General features: G+C 37.2%; 1 protein-coding gene across 5 annotated transcripts in view; it reads right to left on the reverse strand.

Moving 5' to 3' along the window:
* Positions 1–17,525, reverse strand: part of LOC138047375 (tetratricopeptide repeat protein 28-like) — a 32,371-nt gene extending 14,846 nt beyond the window's left edge. For 2 of the 5 annotated variants that reach the window (XM_068894209.1, XM_068894208.1), the window contains exons 1-2: positions 17,319–17,525; positions 16,636–16,878 (exon numbers count right to left, since the gene is read on the reverse strand). In XM_068894209.1, coding sequence (XP_068750310.1) covers positions 16,636–16,878; positions 17,319–17,351 — 276 coding nt within the window. In that variant the 5' untranslated portion in view covers positions 17,352–17,525. Of the gene's footprint in view, positions 1–35; positions 561–3,930; positions 4,602–16,635; positions 16,879–16,956; positions 17,195–17,318 lie in introns of those variants that run through there. The other 3 variants (XM_068894210.1, XM_068894211.1, XM_068894212.1) reach the window with 3 other exon arrangements.
* Positions 17,526–18,628: the final 1,103 nt, after the last annotated feature.

Raw genomic sequence — 18,628 nt, forward strand, 5'->3', positions numbered from 1 at the left:
GAGTTCAGACATGATGTTCCAACTCCGAATCTTACCTTAAGTCCTTTGATTATTAAGGAATTCTTACTCTTTAGTCCACAGTTTGAAGATTCGCGCACCATTTTTGCAAACATCAAAACAATAATAAGAAATCCGGGGAGATTACATTAATTGACTAGACCGACTCGACAAATCTGCGAGGAAAACAACATCATCATTGACGTCCTGAGTTCGTTAGGCCACGTACAAGCAACTGAATAAAAACAATGAACAGTAACAGCTACTTAACAAAAAGCCAGCAATATCTATGTGATTGATATAACTAGATCATTACGTATTCTAGTAGCGTACACGCTCTGTTAATTGTTAAAAAAAATAGAATATTGAGCCCCAGATGAAAAGGGTACAAGGCTTCCACAGGATTGCAAAGCACTGTTTCGTATTTGGTGATATTAGCGGTTACTATGGACCGCCATATCAATATTTTGGGTGCAAAACAAATCGTGCCTTGCACAAAAAAGCTATTGATCTGGTGCGGTTAGCGTTTCTGTATCTTCAACTTATTACTGATAACAACAATAGGAATGATATCAGAGAATGAAATAAAGGTTACATTGAGCCTCAGTCTTGTGTCCATAGCAAAATTTGCTCGCTATCAGAAGATTTCATTATCCACTCGATGAAGTTAACGGTCATTTATTAAATGTAAGAAGTCAAATTTGTAAAGCTTAAGTGACAATTTTGATGATGATCATCTTAGGCAAATGATACTGATAACGAGAAATTATATCAATATTAATAATTATCATAATAGTAAAAAACATAAAGGAGGATAATGGATGTATCATTCCCGAATAATGATGAATGGTGTATTAACACACCATTTCTGCTTGCGGAGTAAACCTATTTAGTTTCTAAATCTTCTTTCATTCTACAACTACCTGTTTATCTCTGTATTGTTGCGATGTTATGTTTAATCCACCATGAATAAAGGTCGAATTTTTCATTCAAATGGCTCGAGCTGCTAACATAACCCCTGAATTGCTTCTGCTCGAATCTTAAGTCTATTTACGAGCCGAGTGGCCCATCAGAGCCGGAGCGTATCTCGGTTTCTGTGGCATGAAGCGACTAAGGAGTATTTTTTTTACTCCCCCCTAGATGGGATGCCAGTCCATCGCAGGGTTACCCCCAGCATTTCGTCGGTACCCATTTCTACACCTGGATGGAGAGAGGCACCATGGGAGTAAAGTGTCTTGCCCAAGAACACAACACAATGTCCCCGGCCAGGACCCGAACCCGGACCACTTGATCAGGAGTCGACCACACTAACCATGAGGCCATCGCACCTCCCCCTCAAATCCTAAGGAATACACAATCAAGGGAAAGAAGCTGGAGGTCACAAATAGTGAAAGGAATCTTGGTGTCATAATAGAAAACGATCTCTCTCGAGGTCCAAAAAACTAAACGACCGCTGCTCAAAGGCAAACAAGCTCCTCGTTAATTTGCGTAGGAACGAGGTTGACGGCCAGAACACCCGTCGAACCGTGTATTGGTTGTGTGAAGACAAGTTAAAAGGGAAAACTTCACGTTACACCTGCCGTTTTCGTGTACTGTACATAGACGTGCAAAGAGCACCTATTCTATAACCCACTATTTACCTTTATCATATTGGCATAAATATCTGGACTTAAGTTTTTATTTCTATAAAGCTGTACATGGTCGCACATACATCTATCTCTAGAGCCACTTGTAATGTTAATGCCCTGCCCTTTCGATCGACAAGACTGTTAATTTTCAACGCTTTTTCGTATGTCGTGGAGCAGCATCTGCCCGTCTTGTAATAGGCAAATGAGTCTGGCCTATCTTGTTGCAAACTGCTTTGAGTGTTGAAAGGCTCGAATTTAGAAATTCTGGAGTTTTTTCCCTTAACCTCACATAGTCCAGACCCACAGTAATTCGCGTATGCTGTTGTGGCTTCCAGCCACTTTTGATTGTTTTTTTAAATATATATTACATATTATACATTATATTAATATCCCTGGAAAAACAGAATAAATAAATAAATAAATAAACTTAAAGGGGCTAGGTCACGCTATTTTAGGCATTTTCAGCACTGATCGAATGGTCATAGAATTAACTAAAATATCAAAATAACAGTTCAAAACTATAGAAGAACTCTAACAAAACACAGGGAAGCCAAGAAGGGACATGGATGGACAAAACTGGAGAGGATTGAAATGGATTGAATTTGGGTAAATTTGAAAAACGTCGGCCCACCTTTTTTCAAATTCATATCAGTCTATATCAAAATGTCATTTACAAAACTTGAAAATCATTCTCAGTTGTTATGTTGCCGTGATTTTGCAAATGAAAGACTCTTGCTCTGCCAATTTGACGTTTAGAGCTCATAATTAACAAAATTAAACAAAATTACCTAAAATTGCGTGACTTAGCCCCTTTAATGTTATGCTCACAAATCAATACTACCCATTGAAAAAGCTGAGGATTCAGTAGTTGAGGACACTCGCAATGAAGAATGATCTAGACGATACAGATGATGACGTTGATGGCACAGTGCCGACATAGAACATAAACCTATCAGTAGCAGCAACAGCAGCCTATTACCGTGATTGAGAATTAAAAGTTGACTTCTCACACCTTAGAACTGAAGCTCGTATCAGTTATGGGACATCGCTTGACAAAATTTATCCTCTTCTATTCCTGTCTGTCTAAGTGTATCGGTTGCAAGTAGATGTACTGACGCTATACAGTACTTCACTCCATTGCCGAAAGATTAGTAGCGTTAATTCTATACATAGCCAACAGTAGCCGACGAGAGTAAAGAGACAACTGAGGAAAGGCTAGGATAGTTGCAGTGTATGTTCTGTGTGATCAGAACAGCTTTCAACAGCAAATACAAACACATGCAGGCGTGTTGGAGGTATTTTTTCCTCACAGATATTTACACAACTGTTTATATATGGTACCAAATTTCACATGTCAAACGGAAGTCAGAACTTTTTCTTTGTTTCCTCTGTGCATAGGCTCGACTCGAGTCCGGGATTCTTTCCCGAAACAGTGGCTGGTAATTGAGCCTATTGTGTACAAGGCTTCATGTGTCCAATCGGTCTTCGAATCGTTAGACTTTTTTCCCGCTTATATCTTAAGCTTAATTATTATGTTCAATTGGATTTGGTGTGCGCCAGGTTAGGTGTCCTGAACTGACTCCGTCTGAAACGCAAAGGTTAAGACTAAAATTCCTCACGCCTCCTTGAGCAAAATTTCGTTTACCCCACCCATGAAAGAGCTACTTGAAGAAAAGTGCGATGACAAACCGTACATAGTAATTTCATTCACAAGACTGTTCACCCAGACAATAAAGGCTCTTGCGATATCATAATATTGCTCGTTACTCGAAGATGTCAGACAGCTAATAATTTTCGCCACAAAACACAACTTTATAACCCCGTGTTTCCTCAAATACTAGTAAAACGTGTATGATGTTACAGAAACTTGTACAATTGCGGTGACATCGGCAACGAAACGAACACTATGCGCTTTCACCAAAGACTGGAAAGCCTCAAATACGATTAAAAAGGTATTGAAATCATTAATTATACTTTATTTTGGCTGCAGAATCTATAAAAGATAAGGGCGTCTAAATATAGATTTCTATCTACTGGAGGGCAAACTCAACTGCGGGTGAAACAAAATAAATATTTTCAATAATTTACTATCTGAAGACGGTGTTTTTAACTGAATAACCAATTTGAATCCCAGATAAAAATGCGGTCTAAAACTCGCCCAAATTCGATACAAGATAAAATCTTATCACTTCACTCAAAATTAAGTTATACGTGGTTTTGTAACGAATGTTTTCAAGTTCACGTTTGATAAGCGGTTTCTACCACCAGCTTTTGCCACATAGCTTTACAACTTGTTTTAACTTACCCAACTGTTAACGCCGAAAACATATCCTTTGTCGATCTTTGGCGGACGAATATTACTCTTCTTGACAAAGGCATGGCGTTTCATGCTAAAGCCATATTTACGAATCGTGGAACTGAATGGCTACATCTGTTCTTACACTTGCTTGGACAGCTAAACAATATGTCTGGCGGGCATCCGTCGCCTGGCAAAAGCAATTTCTGAATGTTCCCCTTTAAAAGGTGAATATCGCGATTTAAAAACCTTGAAACGTCCACAAATGCAGGAATATCGTTGGAAACTAAGTGTAATTTAACTTTTTTCAACCTCAAAGTCCCCCTGCTTTTGATGCGAGAGGCCAGGCTAACTGCTGGTTGCCAAAATTTGAAAATAGTCACGGGAACTGCCGCAATCCTCGTGGTAAGTCATCTAACACAATGTAACACAACCGCAGTATTCGCTGATAGATAAAGCCTTTCAGTTTACACAGCATCATCGAACTGAGAACAATCCAAGTTGCAAGCAACGAAAGAATCGATCTGATGAACACACTGTTGGAAGTCTGAATTATCACTGACTACACAGGCACAAAGAAATCCGTAGGACTAAAAAAATCGACCTCACTTTGCATTAAACATAAACAGATTGTTTAGAAGGCTCAAGTGGTTACAAAGAACTTGCGTTGTGGAAATAAATTCGACAAGAGTTGCAGCGACTCGAGAGTTCATTTGAATATTGTTTGATTGGTTCCATAAAACCCGCCTGTCATACCTTAAAAAAATGCAACGCTATAGGCCAGTTACTACGTTAGCAAACGACTTAAGTCAATAGAAGCTATTAGATGTCAATTTTTTGATAATAATTTGGTTCGCAAGAACAGTTCGACCGAGACCTGATGGCTTGTTTTTGTAAAACTTTTAAAACTTTCAAGGGGCAGTGCATTTTAAGTGATTTCTTAAGCGAGTTTTATTTTGTTTATTGGCGTACTGTTAAGCCATACAGCTGTCAACATATCCTCAAGATTCACCAATGAAGGTTTCAGAGGAACAAAGAGCTAAATCGTGACTAAAATAAAATAAAAATGGCAACTCCCTTCGGGTTTTACGGACAATGTACCAGAAAAAAAAAATTGTTGGCTTTAATCAAAAATTCCAAGATGAAAGGAAGATTTTTTTGTAATTATCGCGTGTAACATTAAATGATTTTATCAAAAATTTAATTAATTTTGAACTAGGAGAATAAGAAGCAGGATGTACGGTTTCCGAAATGGTGAAGTGTGAAACTGTTCAAAGGGTAAACAAAGATTAATTGTGGATTGTTATTACTTTCAGTTTGACCCACCAGAAAATTAAATTGTCGAAATTCCGAAATACGACTACGCACATAACTGGAACTGATAGTGCAACAAGGAGACTTCAGCTCGCGGATTTCTTTCCAGAGGCCAATTTCTCTTACAGACCCGGTTAACTCTAAGTGCTTCACTCTGCACACAGCTGGTAAAACAGATTTTACTTTCAAAAGCCGGAATAACTCACTCTTAGAAGTGCGATTTTTCAAGATGGATCCCGAAAAATCGGTCCAGAAGTTCTACAACACCCCCTATTGCAATTGGGGCTATGAATCGACTGCATGCAATCACAAAGCTGCCTCGTGTAAGGATACCCAAACCGATGTAAAGTCCAATCATTGACTATAAATTTAATTTCCTTCAGCAACAAGCACTGGAAGCTTTGCGATGTATATTACATTCCTGAAAAGTAAAAATTTCCTCTCGATTTCTTAACAACAATTCTCTTAATCCCGGGGCTGCATATTTTTCACAGCATTTTCGCAAAGGCTCGCGTCGTGCTTACAGCTGCAACTCCGATTGGGCGAAACCCACGCAAAGGCGGTCGCGCTGTGTTCAAGTTTTTTTTTTTTTTTTTCGTTTACAAACAATTTCCATTACCGAAGTTAGACAACATTTGCGAAAGAAATCGGATGCCTTGTGATGACAGGGGCTTGACAAAGACAACATCAGAAAGACTACTGTAAATAATATAAAGAAGTAGTTATCGTTCCGAAACACTGGCAAGAGAAGTGTTTCGGAGCGATACCAAACGATAACGATACTAACGATACTAACGATACTAACGTCACACGATGAACGTGTGACTATAGTTCCCACAGTGTTTCTGCAGGAACTATATAGTCCGGCACAGACCGTTACACGCATGAGCGACCTAAAATCAGTCTGCGCTCAGTTAAAAGAGGCGAGTTTCAGTTTGAAAGCGACACTTTGGATTGCAAGCAACGAACTCAAGAAGAGACCCCGTCACAAGGTTTTGAAATATGTACAAGACAAAACTTGTCAACTATCGAGAAAACCGATAGCTGCATAACGAACCAATGGCCACGTTGTTTCACTCCCATTTACGTCGAACACGAAAACTGACAAATCACGAGCCGTCCAACATGTCCATGCATGTCGCCAACAAATGCGAAATTTCATTTGCAAAAAGAGGAGGATGAAAATATTAAAAAGTATCTCGGTGGGGCGACCCTAAAAGCCGGAATGACGGAACGGCGGAACGGCGGAACGGCGGAATGGCGGAACGGCGGAAAATGACCCCAAATCCTAAAAGACGGAATGACGGAAAATCACCCGAAATCCTAAAAGACGGAACGGCGGAAAATGACCCCAAATCCTAAAAGACGGAATGACGGAAAATCACCCCAAATCCTAAAAGACGGAATTATCCAAAATCGAAAATCACCCAATTTTTTTCGCATGAATACCAGTAACACCACGTTAGAGTTAATGTAACTCGAAACGACTGAAGTTATTTCTCGCTTATTGCCCTAACAATCAACCACAATAGCATGCTTAATTGGCTATGTTAAAAACTTGTGTACATCTATATACTTTTCACCTGAATTCTGACTGCATAATTTGCGCGAAACTGCAGCAATTATTCGAAAATATAAATCAACTAGAATTTATATCACAAGTAACTAACATTAACGGGAACTATTAATATCAACAATTCGTCGCCTGGCCCTAAAATTAACTGGAAATAATCTCAACAATAACTAACATTATCCGGAACTGTCAATATAAACCATGTTCACAACTGTTGACGTTTCGACGTCAAACCTTAACAAGAAATGACTTGCAGTGAAAACTATGCGAAAATGTCTTGTCTTTTGGAAGATTGTTTTTCTACCACGGTCATAATAATTATTGGTAATAGGACTGAGTGGAGTCCAATTTAGACTACCGCACAGCGCGAGTCTGATTTGTTCTTCACGAGTATTATTACAGACCGAATTGGACGACACGTAGTCTTATTTCCAATTTATCATAAAATTACAATTTCTGAGAAAAGAGGAATAGCCAAGTTATGAAGGAAAGGAAAAATTACTATTAAAATACCGACAAAGGAGATGTAAACATCTAAGGCCACCGCGCCTCCTACAGGCAATTAAGCGCCAGAAACACGCACGCATGCACGTAACTACAACTTTGAATGTGATTGCCTTATTGCACTGGCCGATAGCAAACTGTCCAAGCTGTTGTTACAGCTGCTTACTTTATAAAAAATGGAACTTATAGGGCTATTTGTATAATTAATCCACGGCTTACACAAGCCGCGGGGTATTTAAGATGCGAACTTGCCGTATAAATGGTATATTTTAACAATTTCACGTCTTACACGAGCCGCGACGTGTTGTCGCTAGCTGTCAAATCTTTCTCGCGCTTGACATATCCCAGATGTTATGTTAAAAATAATTTTATTGGATTCCCACTGAATTGAGATATATTTGAAGGAAAATACCTGCGAACACTACTTTCTGTCTCTGTGGTTTTATGGTAATTTTTCGACAATCTGTGGCTTTTAGGAATTAACTCGCTTTTCTTATTGATCAAGCCGAAACCAACAGTGGAATTGCACGCATTTTAGACATCCTATTCAAGTGATAACTATTGATGAACGGCTCCAACGATTAGATATCTACAAGAGCCGTGGTCTGTCCTCTTGTCTACCCAGCGTGACGGAGTGACGGCGTGACACAAGTAATACGAGAATTGATAGTAAAAATCTGAAGGATAACCAATTTTTAACAACAACAAAAGAATTATTTTACACGGGAAGGGGGTCTCGCAAACCCGTACCTTTTTTCCCTTTTAGGATTTCGGGTGATTTTCCGTCATTCCGTCTTTTAGGATTTGGGGTGATTTTCCGTCATTCCGTCTTTTAGGATTTGGGGTCATTTTCCGCCGTTCCGTCTTTTAGGATTTCGGGTGATTTTCCGTCATTCCGTCTTTTAGGATTTGGGGTCATTTTCCGCCGTTCCGCCATTCCGCCATTCCGCCGTTCCGCCATTCCGGCTTTTAGGGTCGCCCATCTCGGTGTACTGATGATTACTTATTCTTATGCCCTCATGATAGGTTTCAGTCCTTTGGATCCTTTTGAGGAAAGGACTTGAGACTAAAAGTAGTTTCAGAAGTAAACTGAACTCCTCTTCGTTATAAATATTTTTGAATCAGGTAGATTTTATTTGCCATAATTAGGAATCTTCTTCAAGGAAAACAAACTTGTTCAAACATCACAGTACCGCAAGGTTAAGGAACGCCTCTATAGTAAGGCAAGATTTTATAAATCATTTTAAAATTAAGTAGGGTGCTCATTGCTCTTGAAATGCTTGCTGTGACTGCGACGGTCCACATACGCGAATTCATTTTTTCCAAAACAAGTTCCAAACATTTCTAGAAATTTCTAGACCGGTAACCTCAAAAGCCGGATCATCGGATGGAATGCACATCTGAAGAAACAATTAGAGCTGTCTATTTTATAACTTTCGGTGGTTTTGAGTTCAACGTCTGAGAAAATAGCGTGATTGGTTAACGCCCTTCTGGTTTCTCGACCAATTTCTCCTTGTATTTTCTTCCTTCGTTCTAACCCGATAAACTGACTTGGCCGACCATATAAAATTCAAAGGGCGTGATTCGCCCTTTGTTGCAGTAAACATGGTTTTCTCACAAATTCACAACTTGTTTCGAAGAGGTATCGGTTTGTTCACGTTAGAATCGTTCAGCTCACGGGTCGTTTCGGAAACTGGTTGATTCGCAGAGATGTTACTCTAGACCCAAAACAAAAACCTCTATTCTATGCCGACCCTTTCTTACAAATCACCACATGGAAAAACTATGCAACTAATGAGCTTTTGTAATTTACGATGGTAGACAGTTTGCACAACAACTATTTCGAAAAGTACATTTAAAATGCATTTCAAACAAGTGGATCAATTTACCGGATGAACATCAATCATTTGTGGCTTAAGACAAAGCTTACCGGGAAAAAAAATCAGTTGCGGAAAATTGGTATTCTTTTCGGTATAAAGGCATGCCGCTTAGATGGACTGACGAAAGCCAAGACGATTAAATAACAAGATCACTTCTCAAAGCACGAATGAAGTTCAACCAACCTTCGAGCTGAAAACACACACAAACTCTATCATTAGAGAAACATACCGCATTTTTTCTCTTCCCATTTCCACAACTTACATGTTAACTAAGTAAGAAATAGCTCAAAAGAACCACTTAGGATAGAACTGTCCGAGACACTAGAAATAATTTGAGAATATCTCTAAATTGTCATTATTAATCAAACAGCATAACATACATGAAGTATTCTGTTCGACAGCACCAGCGTCGAAGGAAAACATTTTACTTGACAAATGCTTTAACAGGATCATAAATAAACGAAAAAACGCAGAGTCACTTTCAAAAGTAAGAGAACTACAGTACCAGCTAGAATTAGACAAAAAACATGTGCCAACATATATTCGCTTTTTTATCGGTATACCTCAATCTAACATCTACATCAAGCTACATCACAACTGCATACAACCACAAATTCTTGGAAGTAACATTGATTGTTGAAATAATTAAAACGGGATATTTTTTGTAATGGACGGTACATTAACTGGGAAACATATCATCAATGTGAACTCTCATAATATTTGCCTTTTACGGTTAAAAAGAAAATATTATGAGAGTTCCCATTTCAAAATATGAAAATCGAAAGCTAATACAGGAAGAGGTAAAACAGAATTAACGCAAAATTAATGTTTAAAACAGCTGGACGGTTCAAGATTCCTTCAAAGCTGTAAATCGCACAGCTCGAGCACACAAAAACGGCAACCGAAAATACGCCAATAATAAGAAATGGTTGGGAAAAATTAGTGCCCCAAGAAGAGGTTTCATATGAATACTTGATACTTGAAACAGGCACCTATCAATAGCTTTCGACGATGCTTTGATTATGTCAACAGGAAATATAGATAGGACATAGTTTTGAATGGAAACAAGGCCTCTGGCACCGCACGAAATAAAATACCAATCATCGACATTTACAACTTTTCCGAAACGTTTGCTGTTTTGCCAAAGAGTGTTCAGAAGTCGTAAATTAGGATACCGTTGACAACGATAAATAATGTGATTGCTTGACCGAAACTTGTAAAAGGAAGTAATTTCCACAAACAGCATTTTTCTAAGGACATCACATATGGTTTCCTAAGTAAAAGGCAACGTCTCTGTCGTGATTATTATCCCATTATTGTTCGGCAATGATAATGAGGGAAAAATTTCAGAAGATAGATTTGAGTTTGAAGTTCTTTACAAGTAACAGAAATGCAATTGCACCTGAGATAGGGTATGATCTTACCCCCTAAGGAAATCAGAGGGAAATTATAGAAAAGTCAAATGTTGCAGATGAATCGACATTCCATTTGCGACATCTTACAAAAAGGATAGCACATCAGATTAACCAATGAACTTTTTTCCTGCCTTTTAAAGAGGTTTCTAGTCAATGTTTAAGGGGTTGCCTAGTTCCACACGATGTAACAAACACATTATGATGGAATAATTTGGATCATTAACTGTAAAATCTAAAATAACACATGGGTCAGCGATACCCTGACTTTAATGTTGCAGATTTTATCACCTAAATGGATTCAACAGACCAACCAGCCCTCATCCATGTGTACAAACGAAAGAAAAACAAGAGTTTTCAATTGTTAAGCCTTGAAAAGAAGTACCAGTGCCATCCGTTTTACAAAAAAACCACCCAAAGGCAGACTTAAAACAATTACATTGCAATACAATAACAAAGCTAAAAATGTCAATGCACTGAAAAACACGATATTATGTTAACTGTCAACAAGTCCGTCTGGATAACAGCAAGTTGCTTGAGTCGATTTTCCAATACAGCAGAAAAATTCTGAAACTCAAATATTTCACTTCAATTGTGCATCCATGGACTTTACCCTCTTAAAATTATCTGGCCACAAGTGATTCAATGACATGACAGATACCAGAGAATAGAACTTAACAGATCACAAAAATTCAGCTGTAGTACGGGGAATAGAAAACATTGTGGTGTTACTCAAAATGGAAACCCGGCGGAAACAAGCACATCCACTTTCATAACAGAGCTAAGTTATGATAAATGCAGCTCAAAACAAATCTGTCACCTTGAGGAAAAGTTTCTGCCCAAAAGATATTTTCACTGATATCAAAAAGCTGTGTGGTCTCACAGGAAGTAGTTTTACCTCATAAGCAAACACGAGGCAGGGCTTTTTTCTATGCATTCAAAGTTCTCACTAAAAAAATCCAAAGCTATGATTCGCCAAGGTGTAAATAAAAATAATTATTATTTATTATAAACTTCAGAACTCCCAATGTTCATCATGAAAACTGCGACATTCACAGATGAAAAGAAAACACACAACTGTAGTGAGTAAGAAATGTAAACTTGGGATTCAAAGTTCTCACTAAAAAAATCCAAAGCTATGATTCGCCAAGGTGTAAATAAAAATAATTATTATTTATTATAAACTTCAAAACTCCCAATGTTCATTATGAAAACTGCGACATTCCAAGATGAAAAGAAAACACACAACTGTAGTGAGTAAGAAATGTAAACTTGGTTTTGCCAACAGATCAAACCTTACATAAACAAGGTCAAAATAAACCTTATTTGGTCAGTCTTGTTCTTAATGTAAAAGAAGCTTGTAACTGTGATAAAGTCCCAGTTGTTTGATAGCTCAATAATTTAAGCAATGTTTGTTCTTTTTCTTTTCCTTTCCAGCTATTTCTTGTGAATTAACATCTACTAGAATCAGTTCATGCTTGCCAAAAAAGACAGCATTTATTAGGCCATATTCTTTTTAATCTTTCAGCATACTACATGAAGCTCATTTACACAACCAAAAACAAAAGACAATATTATTTTTAATGCTTTGTAATAGCATTATCATAATGCATTCAAAACTGAAAAAGGTCACACCTTAGCCAGTAGAAAACTTGTTCAAAAATTACCGTTCTTTTAAATTTTGATTGGTCAAACAAAACACATTCCATAGACCTTATTCATAAATGGCGGCCACATTTATAATTCTTTTGTCCACGTGCAAATTAGCCTACCAAGCCTCATTTTAGAGCAAGAATTCTTTTCAATTCACTGTATGGTATCGAGGCTTGGTAGGCTAATTTGCACTTCGACAAAAGAATTGTAAATTGGCCGCCATTTATGAATAAGGTCTATAACAAGATTTTTTTTTAAATTTTAATCAAACTTGTTTATATAAACAAGTCTAGTTTTGACTAAATGGCACAAAGACAAAACAACACTTTGTTGAAAGGAAAGGAAAGGAAAGGAAAGGAAAGGAACTTTATTTAAGTGTCTAGTCGTTCTAGCGCTGAAGCACCAATTGGGGACACTGTCAATTGAAATTAACAATTAACACAAATCAAGTCAAATTTTGGTTTTGGAGGAGAGGGAAAACCGGAGTACCCGGAGAAAACCTCTCGGTTCAGAGTAGAGAACTAACAAACTCAACCCACATATGACGCCGAGTCTGGAAATCGAACCCGGGCCACATTGGTAGGAGACGTCAGTGCTCGCACCACTGCACCATCCCTGCCCCATTTAGGGATCTACCATCCATGGAATGGTACTGAGTTCAACTGTATCCTTCCACAAAATCATTCCCAAGATTGCCCTCTACATTGGTTTGGTTTTTAAAAGACGTTTTTCATGTTCTATTAGCAAAAACAATTTTCAGTTTACAATTGGGCATAATGATCCAGGCTGAAATAACTGAAAAGAATGTTCATAGAGATAGCTGTCATTCAAATTAAAGGCTTTTTTTAAGTCACATGACAGAATGACCAATTGTGGTGTTTTCCTCCACATTGTCGAGGTGGAGTAGCCTGGTAAAGACTTTTCACAAGAATTATTGCTTAACAGAAAATGGCTGATTGAAGAGGAGCTAAACAGGGACACTTACACCAATTTAACCTACAGTGGGTGCATTTAAAACAATATTGACTTCACCAGAGCATGACTTAAGTTTATAGAATTTTCTACATAATGCAAAAAACCTGTGAGCAAGGCAATCAGGTTGAAATTGTAAGGAACTAGCAATTTCTTCGTACTGGTATTACTGGTATTTTGTTGCAACAGCTTCTCAATACTGCATTCAGACATTCTGTGCACATTCGTGTATTAAGGACACACTCCAAATTTTGACCACATTTACTGAGAAAAAATGGTGCTTTCTTTAAACAGTCCATGGTCTAGCATGGCAGAGTTTGCTTAAAGATCGCCTCATAGTGTTCACGAACATTACCAAGCATTCCTCTTTGTACAAAGTTTATTTTAGGAAAAAGTGCAGCAGATACATGTGCCAATACAGTACCTGTGGCTACTACATGTAACAGAGACTCACAAATATTGATACCTATCGACTTCAATTAGAAAATTATTGTTCTTGTTCCCCACTGGCTAATCCAGCAATGATAATCAATGTTATGAGGCAATACTTAGGTTGCATCGTTTGAAGTCCTTGTATTTAATGAATGGGCTGGGATGTACACAAGTGGCCTTAAGAACTTCAATAGAAGCTTTTAACATCACCTTGGAAAGCCAAAGGGCAGGTGAAGGTTGTCAATACAATAGACTTTGACAAAAATATCATGATGGAAACCCCAAGAACCCATCTCTGAAAAAAGCTCTTGTCATAAACCTACAGTACCTGGTGCAAAACAAAGCCTATTTTCTTATTACTGAGTAAGTGCTTATGCCTTGTATTCCCTTAGCAATTTGTTTAGGTTGTAGTTAAAAATTTTCCTTGGTTAAAAATTTTTGAAACTACTTTTTTTTTACTTTCCTTTGTTACACATTTACGCATTGTGATAATGTCTATAAGACAAAGGAAAGTAAAAATCAAAATAGTCTGAAAATTTTTTAACCAAGAAAAAATTTGAACTACACCATTTACAAGAACTCTGGTAGTATTTAGTGATAAATTCCTGTAGATGAAGAGATTTATGAGGTTTTAGCAAAAGACATGTGTTGCCAGATCTCCGGCCATCTCGACTGGCTTGATTTTGTAAAGTACTAACATTCTATGTCTGATTTGTCAGACATCCTTAGGTTTTAGTTTAAATCAACGGCAATGTAACACAACTCTTTCATGTACATTAAAAAATATATTATCATTATTAATGATCTTGAGTGTTTATATTAGTACAACCATTATTTAAGGGAAATTTCAAGTCACAAAGCAATGACTGTTTCTGTGTTAGTTAGATCATGGACTACTGGCTAATCCAATAAAAAAAGGGAATTTTAACCCAATATACAGTATTCAGCTTAATGCCCTGGGTTAAATGGGATAAACTTAAATTCTGTAATAACTGCTAGTTAATGACTTTGTTTCACACAAGTTAAGGAAGGTCATTACTCTGGTATAAAACAGGACTGCAAGGAAAATAATATTATAGGAATTTGAAACCATCAAGGGCACGGGATCAAGACATACATTCTTTGAGAAAAATGAATGTTTTGAAAGATGCAAATTTTCTGTTACAGATTCACAAAACTACTTTCAAAATGATAACTGCTGGAATTTTTTTCTTTTTTGCATTTTTTCTGGTTAAAAAACAAGTTGTTTTCTTGCTTTACTTGTATGTCAAAGTGTTTTGGGTATATTGGCGCACAGAAGATAAATCCAACATAGCTCAAGTGTTGATGGACAAAAACAAGGCAAGACTATATTAAAAGAGAAGTCCATATCACGTCAAGGTCAAAAGCGCGGTTAAAGCAGACATGATAAAAACAACAGGTTCTAAAAAAAATCATTTTAGTGACTAATGAAAAGACATGTAGCTTGGAAAAGAGTTAGTAATCCTCACAATACTCTAATTTTGTTTTTACATGTATATCTAATTGCAATCAAATGGTAAAATCCTTTCTTGAAATTGCATGCAGGAATTTCAGAGCTTGTAAGTTAGTCAGGTCATTTGAGCAGGCACTGTTTTGTTTCAAATATCAGTATCAGAAACAAATTTACAATAATTTATCTATCACCGAAATTTTAACAGGCGCTTTTGGAAATATTACTATTTCTAATTTAATGTAAAGCATGAGTGTGCAAGAATTGACAAGGGACATACAAGCAATATCAGTTAATTGAAACATCAGCCGAGATTCTCATCAATGTTATTTTTGCATGGAAAAAAATATTTTTCTTAACTGACTCTTGTTTTGAGAACTTGTCTTTACTTAATTGCATAAAAAACTGATAAAGTGCTTTCTGGCATCCATAAACATTTCACCACCTTAAAACTTAATGAACAATCAGGTTAATAGTTGAGCTTTACGCCTGAAAGACCTTCGCCACAGAATTTCCAAAGCTAGTAAATCACAAATAAATTACTGTTTCATATTCTTTATTACTTAAGGCATTTTATATTGCAGGAACTTTTACCGCAAAAACTCATCTGAAGGTGTGAAACACACAGGGTCATTGCCATAAAGCAAAAAATTCAGTCTTTTTAAACGCATTGTAATAGCTAAAATACCACATAGTGATGTACTAATAGAAGGCAATTTTAACTATAAACATCTTCCATTTTGAATGTGTAACAGCGGAAATGGTTGTTTACTTACTGCACAATAGAAAAGTGCAATCATTTTCACTTGCATCAGGGAGAATTCAAAAAACGAATCTTAAACTTATTAGAATTTTACAATTCCTTGTTTGGTAAATTTAGATAGCATGCTTTCAATCGGGAGATAATAGCTAGGTTGCAAGAGCAAACCTGACATTGTGTGATTGTCGAGTGCTACACATTTCTGTGTACATATTTCCAAAGCAAAAGCTCATCGTCATAAGTCGTTGGCAGAACGTTTTCTTCACTCAAAACTCTAGAGATATTTATAAAGCTCAAATTTCGAACTAAAACATAAGCGGGCATTTTATCCTCATAAAAATACCGTAAAATATTTCAAGAATATCAACACCGTGCTGTGATCAATTTACGATCTCTTTCAAGCATAAAAACGAACGTCAATACCAGGTCGTCTCCAAGGGGAATACAAGCAAAGTTGAAAAATCATGCAAAAACGAGCTTCTACTTTCGGCGTATTTTTGACTCGGCTGTCTTCCAAATAGCGAAAATTCATTACCATTTTAATTGTGGATATCGAATACACCTCAGTCCGACAATCGCTGGAGAAAAAAAATTTAATTACCAGCTATTTGAACTATGCCAAACGAACTTGACACGGGATAAGAACCGATTACTACCCATACGCGAGTCACTAGACTTGGCGATTTACAAATCTTGTTTTAAGGTGGTTTTATAAATCTGTGCATTAATGTTAAATACCGTACCTTGTACCATCCGGGTTGCAGTCTCTCGGCGACCTTTCCATCTTCAAGAGCCCTTTGGAACTCTCGTGTTTTGATGAATGCTGCAGAACGATTCCCATAAAAAACCTGATTTTGTGGATCAAGGCTTATTGCTTCTGTGTATAGCTCTACTGCTCGTTCGAACTCTCCCCTCGAGCAGGCATCTCCAGCTAACCTTGCTTTCTCCAGAGACGAACGAGCTTGGTTTGTTGTCGGTACGACCGTCTGCAACGATGAAACGGAATAAACACAGAATTATGCCGAACATTACTTAAACTATCAAACATTCCTTCCAGAACTCACCTTGTACATTGAAAAATGGAAACCTGCAATTTAACTATGTTGCAATATCGCATAACTGAAAACGTTAAGGCCTTTATTAGGCGCATATCGATCAGCTGAACGTTTTTTCATCTTATTGAGTATGAAATTTCAGAACGATTCATTATGTTATAACCCTTAATTAATGACAAGCTGACCCCTTAGACTTCCTAAAAATGATGCGTATTTTCAGAAATTCACGTGATTTAAGACTGCAAGAGATGTCAGCAGAGCAACCGCAAAGACTAAAATGAATTTGGTTTGATTTGACGCAATAACTAAACAATAAACTCAGCTGATAACGGAATTATGAGAAATAAGCACCAATTGAAAGTTTGCCAAACCTGCAATTTATCTCCGCTTGAAGCCTTGGCCATGTAACTCACTGGAGAGCCAGGTTGAATCCTGAAATAGTTTTCTGTGTGTTTAGCATTGCACCTAACCTCAGTTAGTCATCCACAAACTTTTCTCCATCACTTTGTATCAAGCGCTGAGTGCCTCAAGGCATCCATTTTGGAGATCAATCGAAGAACTCGACCCAGCTTCCTTTGACGTCACGCGCCCAATGAAGTCACACTTCAGTACTGTTCACTTGTTAAACAAATGACAGACAAATTGGATTCCTTTAGAGAAGAGATTTGTAAACATCTTCAGTTTGCAACCTATTATTATGTCAAGTAAAAGGTGTGCGAACCGGATGGTGTCATGAAAGTTCTGCTTACAAAACTCAAGCTTGGCCTTCTTCAAAATTTGCATTAATTGTCGAATCCAAATGATTGGCATTCGTTTCAATACGTTATCGAAATAATAGATTCTCTGATAATGATAATTTCAATTAAATCAAAAGAGTTTTTGTGAAAGTCGGGGACAACTTTGTACTGTCCAAAATTAAGGGAGACAATTGGTAACGTGCTATATTATTATGACGATGTTCATATTGTCCCAATTAAAGTATTTTCTGGGGTAAACTAAAACAGCTCTGTTGATTTGTGCCTTAAACACAATATGAAGCGACACTGAAGCTTGCTACAACCCGGTGCTACAAGCCATAAACTAGCAGTGTAAGCAGTCTTATAAGCTCGTATCGTTATAACGATGTAATATCGCGTTAATAACTGTAACTGATCGACTAGAAAGTGCGAATCGTTACTCAGTGGATCCTTCAAATGCATGCATCATGATGCATGATTGATACAGTGTATGTAAGTGACTTCAGAATGGAGAGATGTCCGTCACAGTTTATTTAATATTTTATTATTTATAGCCGTTAATGTAGCCAACGAAATCGTTTACTAACATTTAAGGAAAGATTTCGAAAAGCAACAGATAACGAAAATACGCAGGCTTTTTTCGAAACGTCTTGAGTGTCTTAATTCTGTGGTTTCAAGGTTCATAATTTCATTTACATGTGTGAAATAAGCGGTTTTCCAGACACGTTTTTTCTCAAGTATATTTGAAGAGGAAGCTAAAACAAACATGACTGAATATTCCGGCACATCTGACATCAGCTTTCAAACATATCCCGACATTATCCACAACAGATCGCTAAAAATGAGATTACGGAGAAAAACAAATATGTTTTTGTTTAAGCTTGACGTCATGCGAGGCTTGACTGAGTCTGTTTTTTAATGAGTCAGCTTATTATAGAGTCGCA

This window comes from Montipora capricornis, chromosome 4 (assembly GCF_036669925.1).
Source record: "Montipora capricornis isolate CH-2021 chromosome 4, ASM3666992v2, whole genome shotgun sequence".
Lineage (NCBI taxonomy): Eukaryota > Metazoa > Cnidaria > Anthozoa > Scleractinia > Acroporidae > Montipora > Montipora capricornis.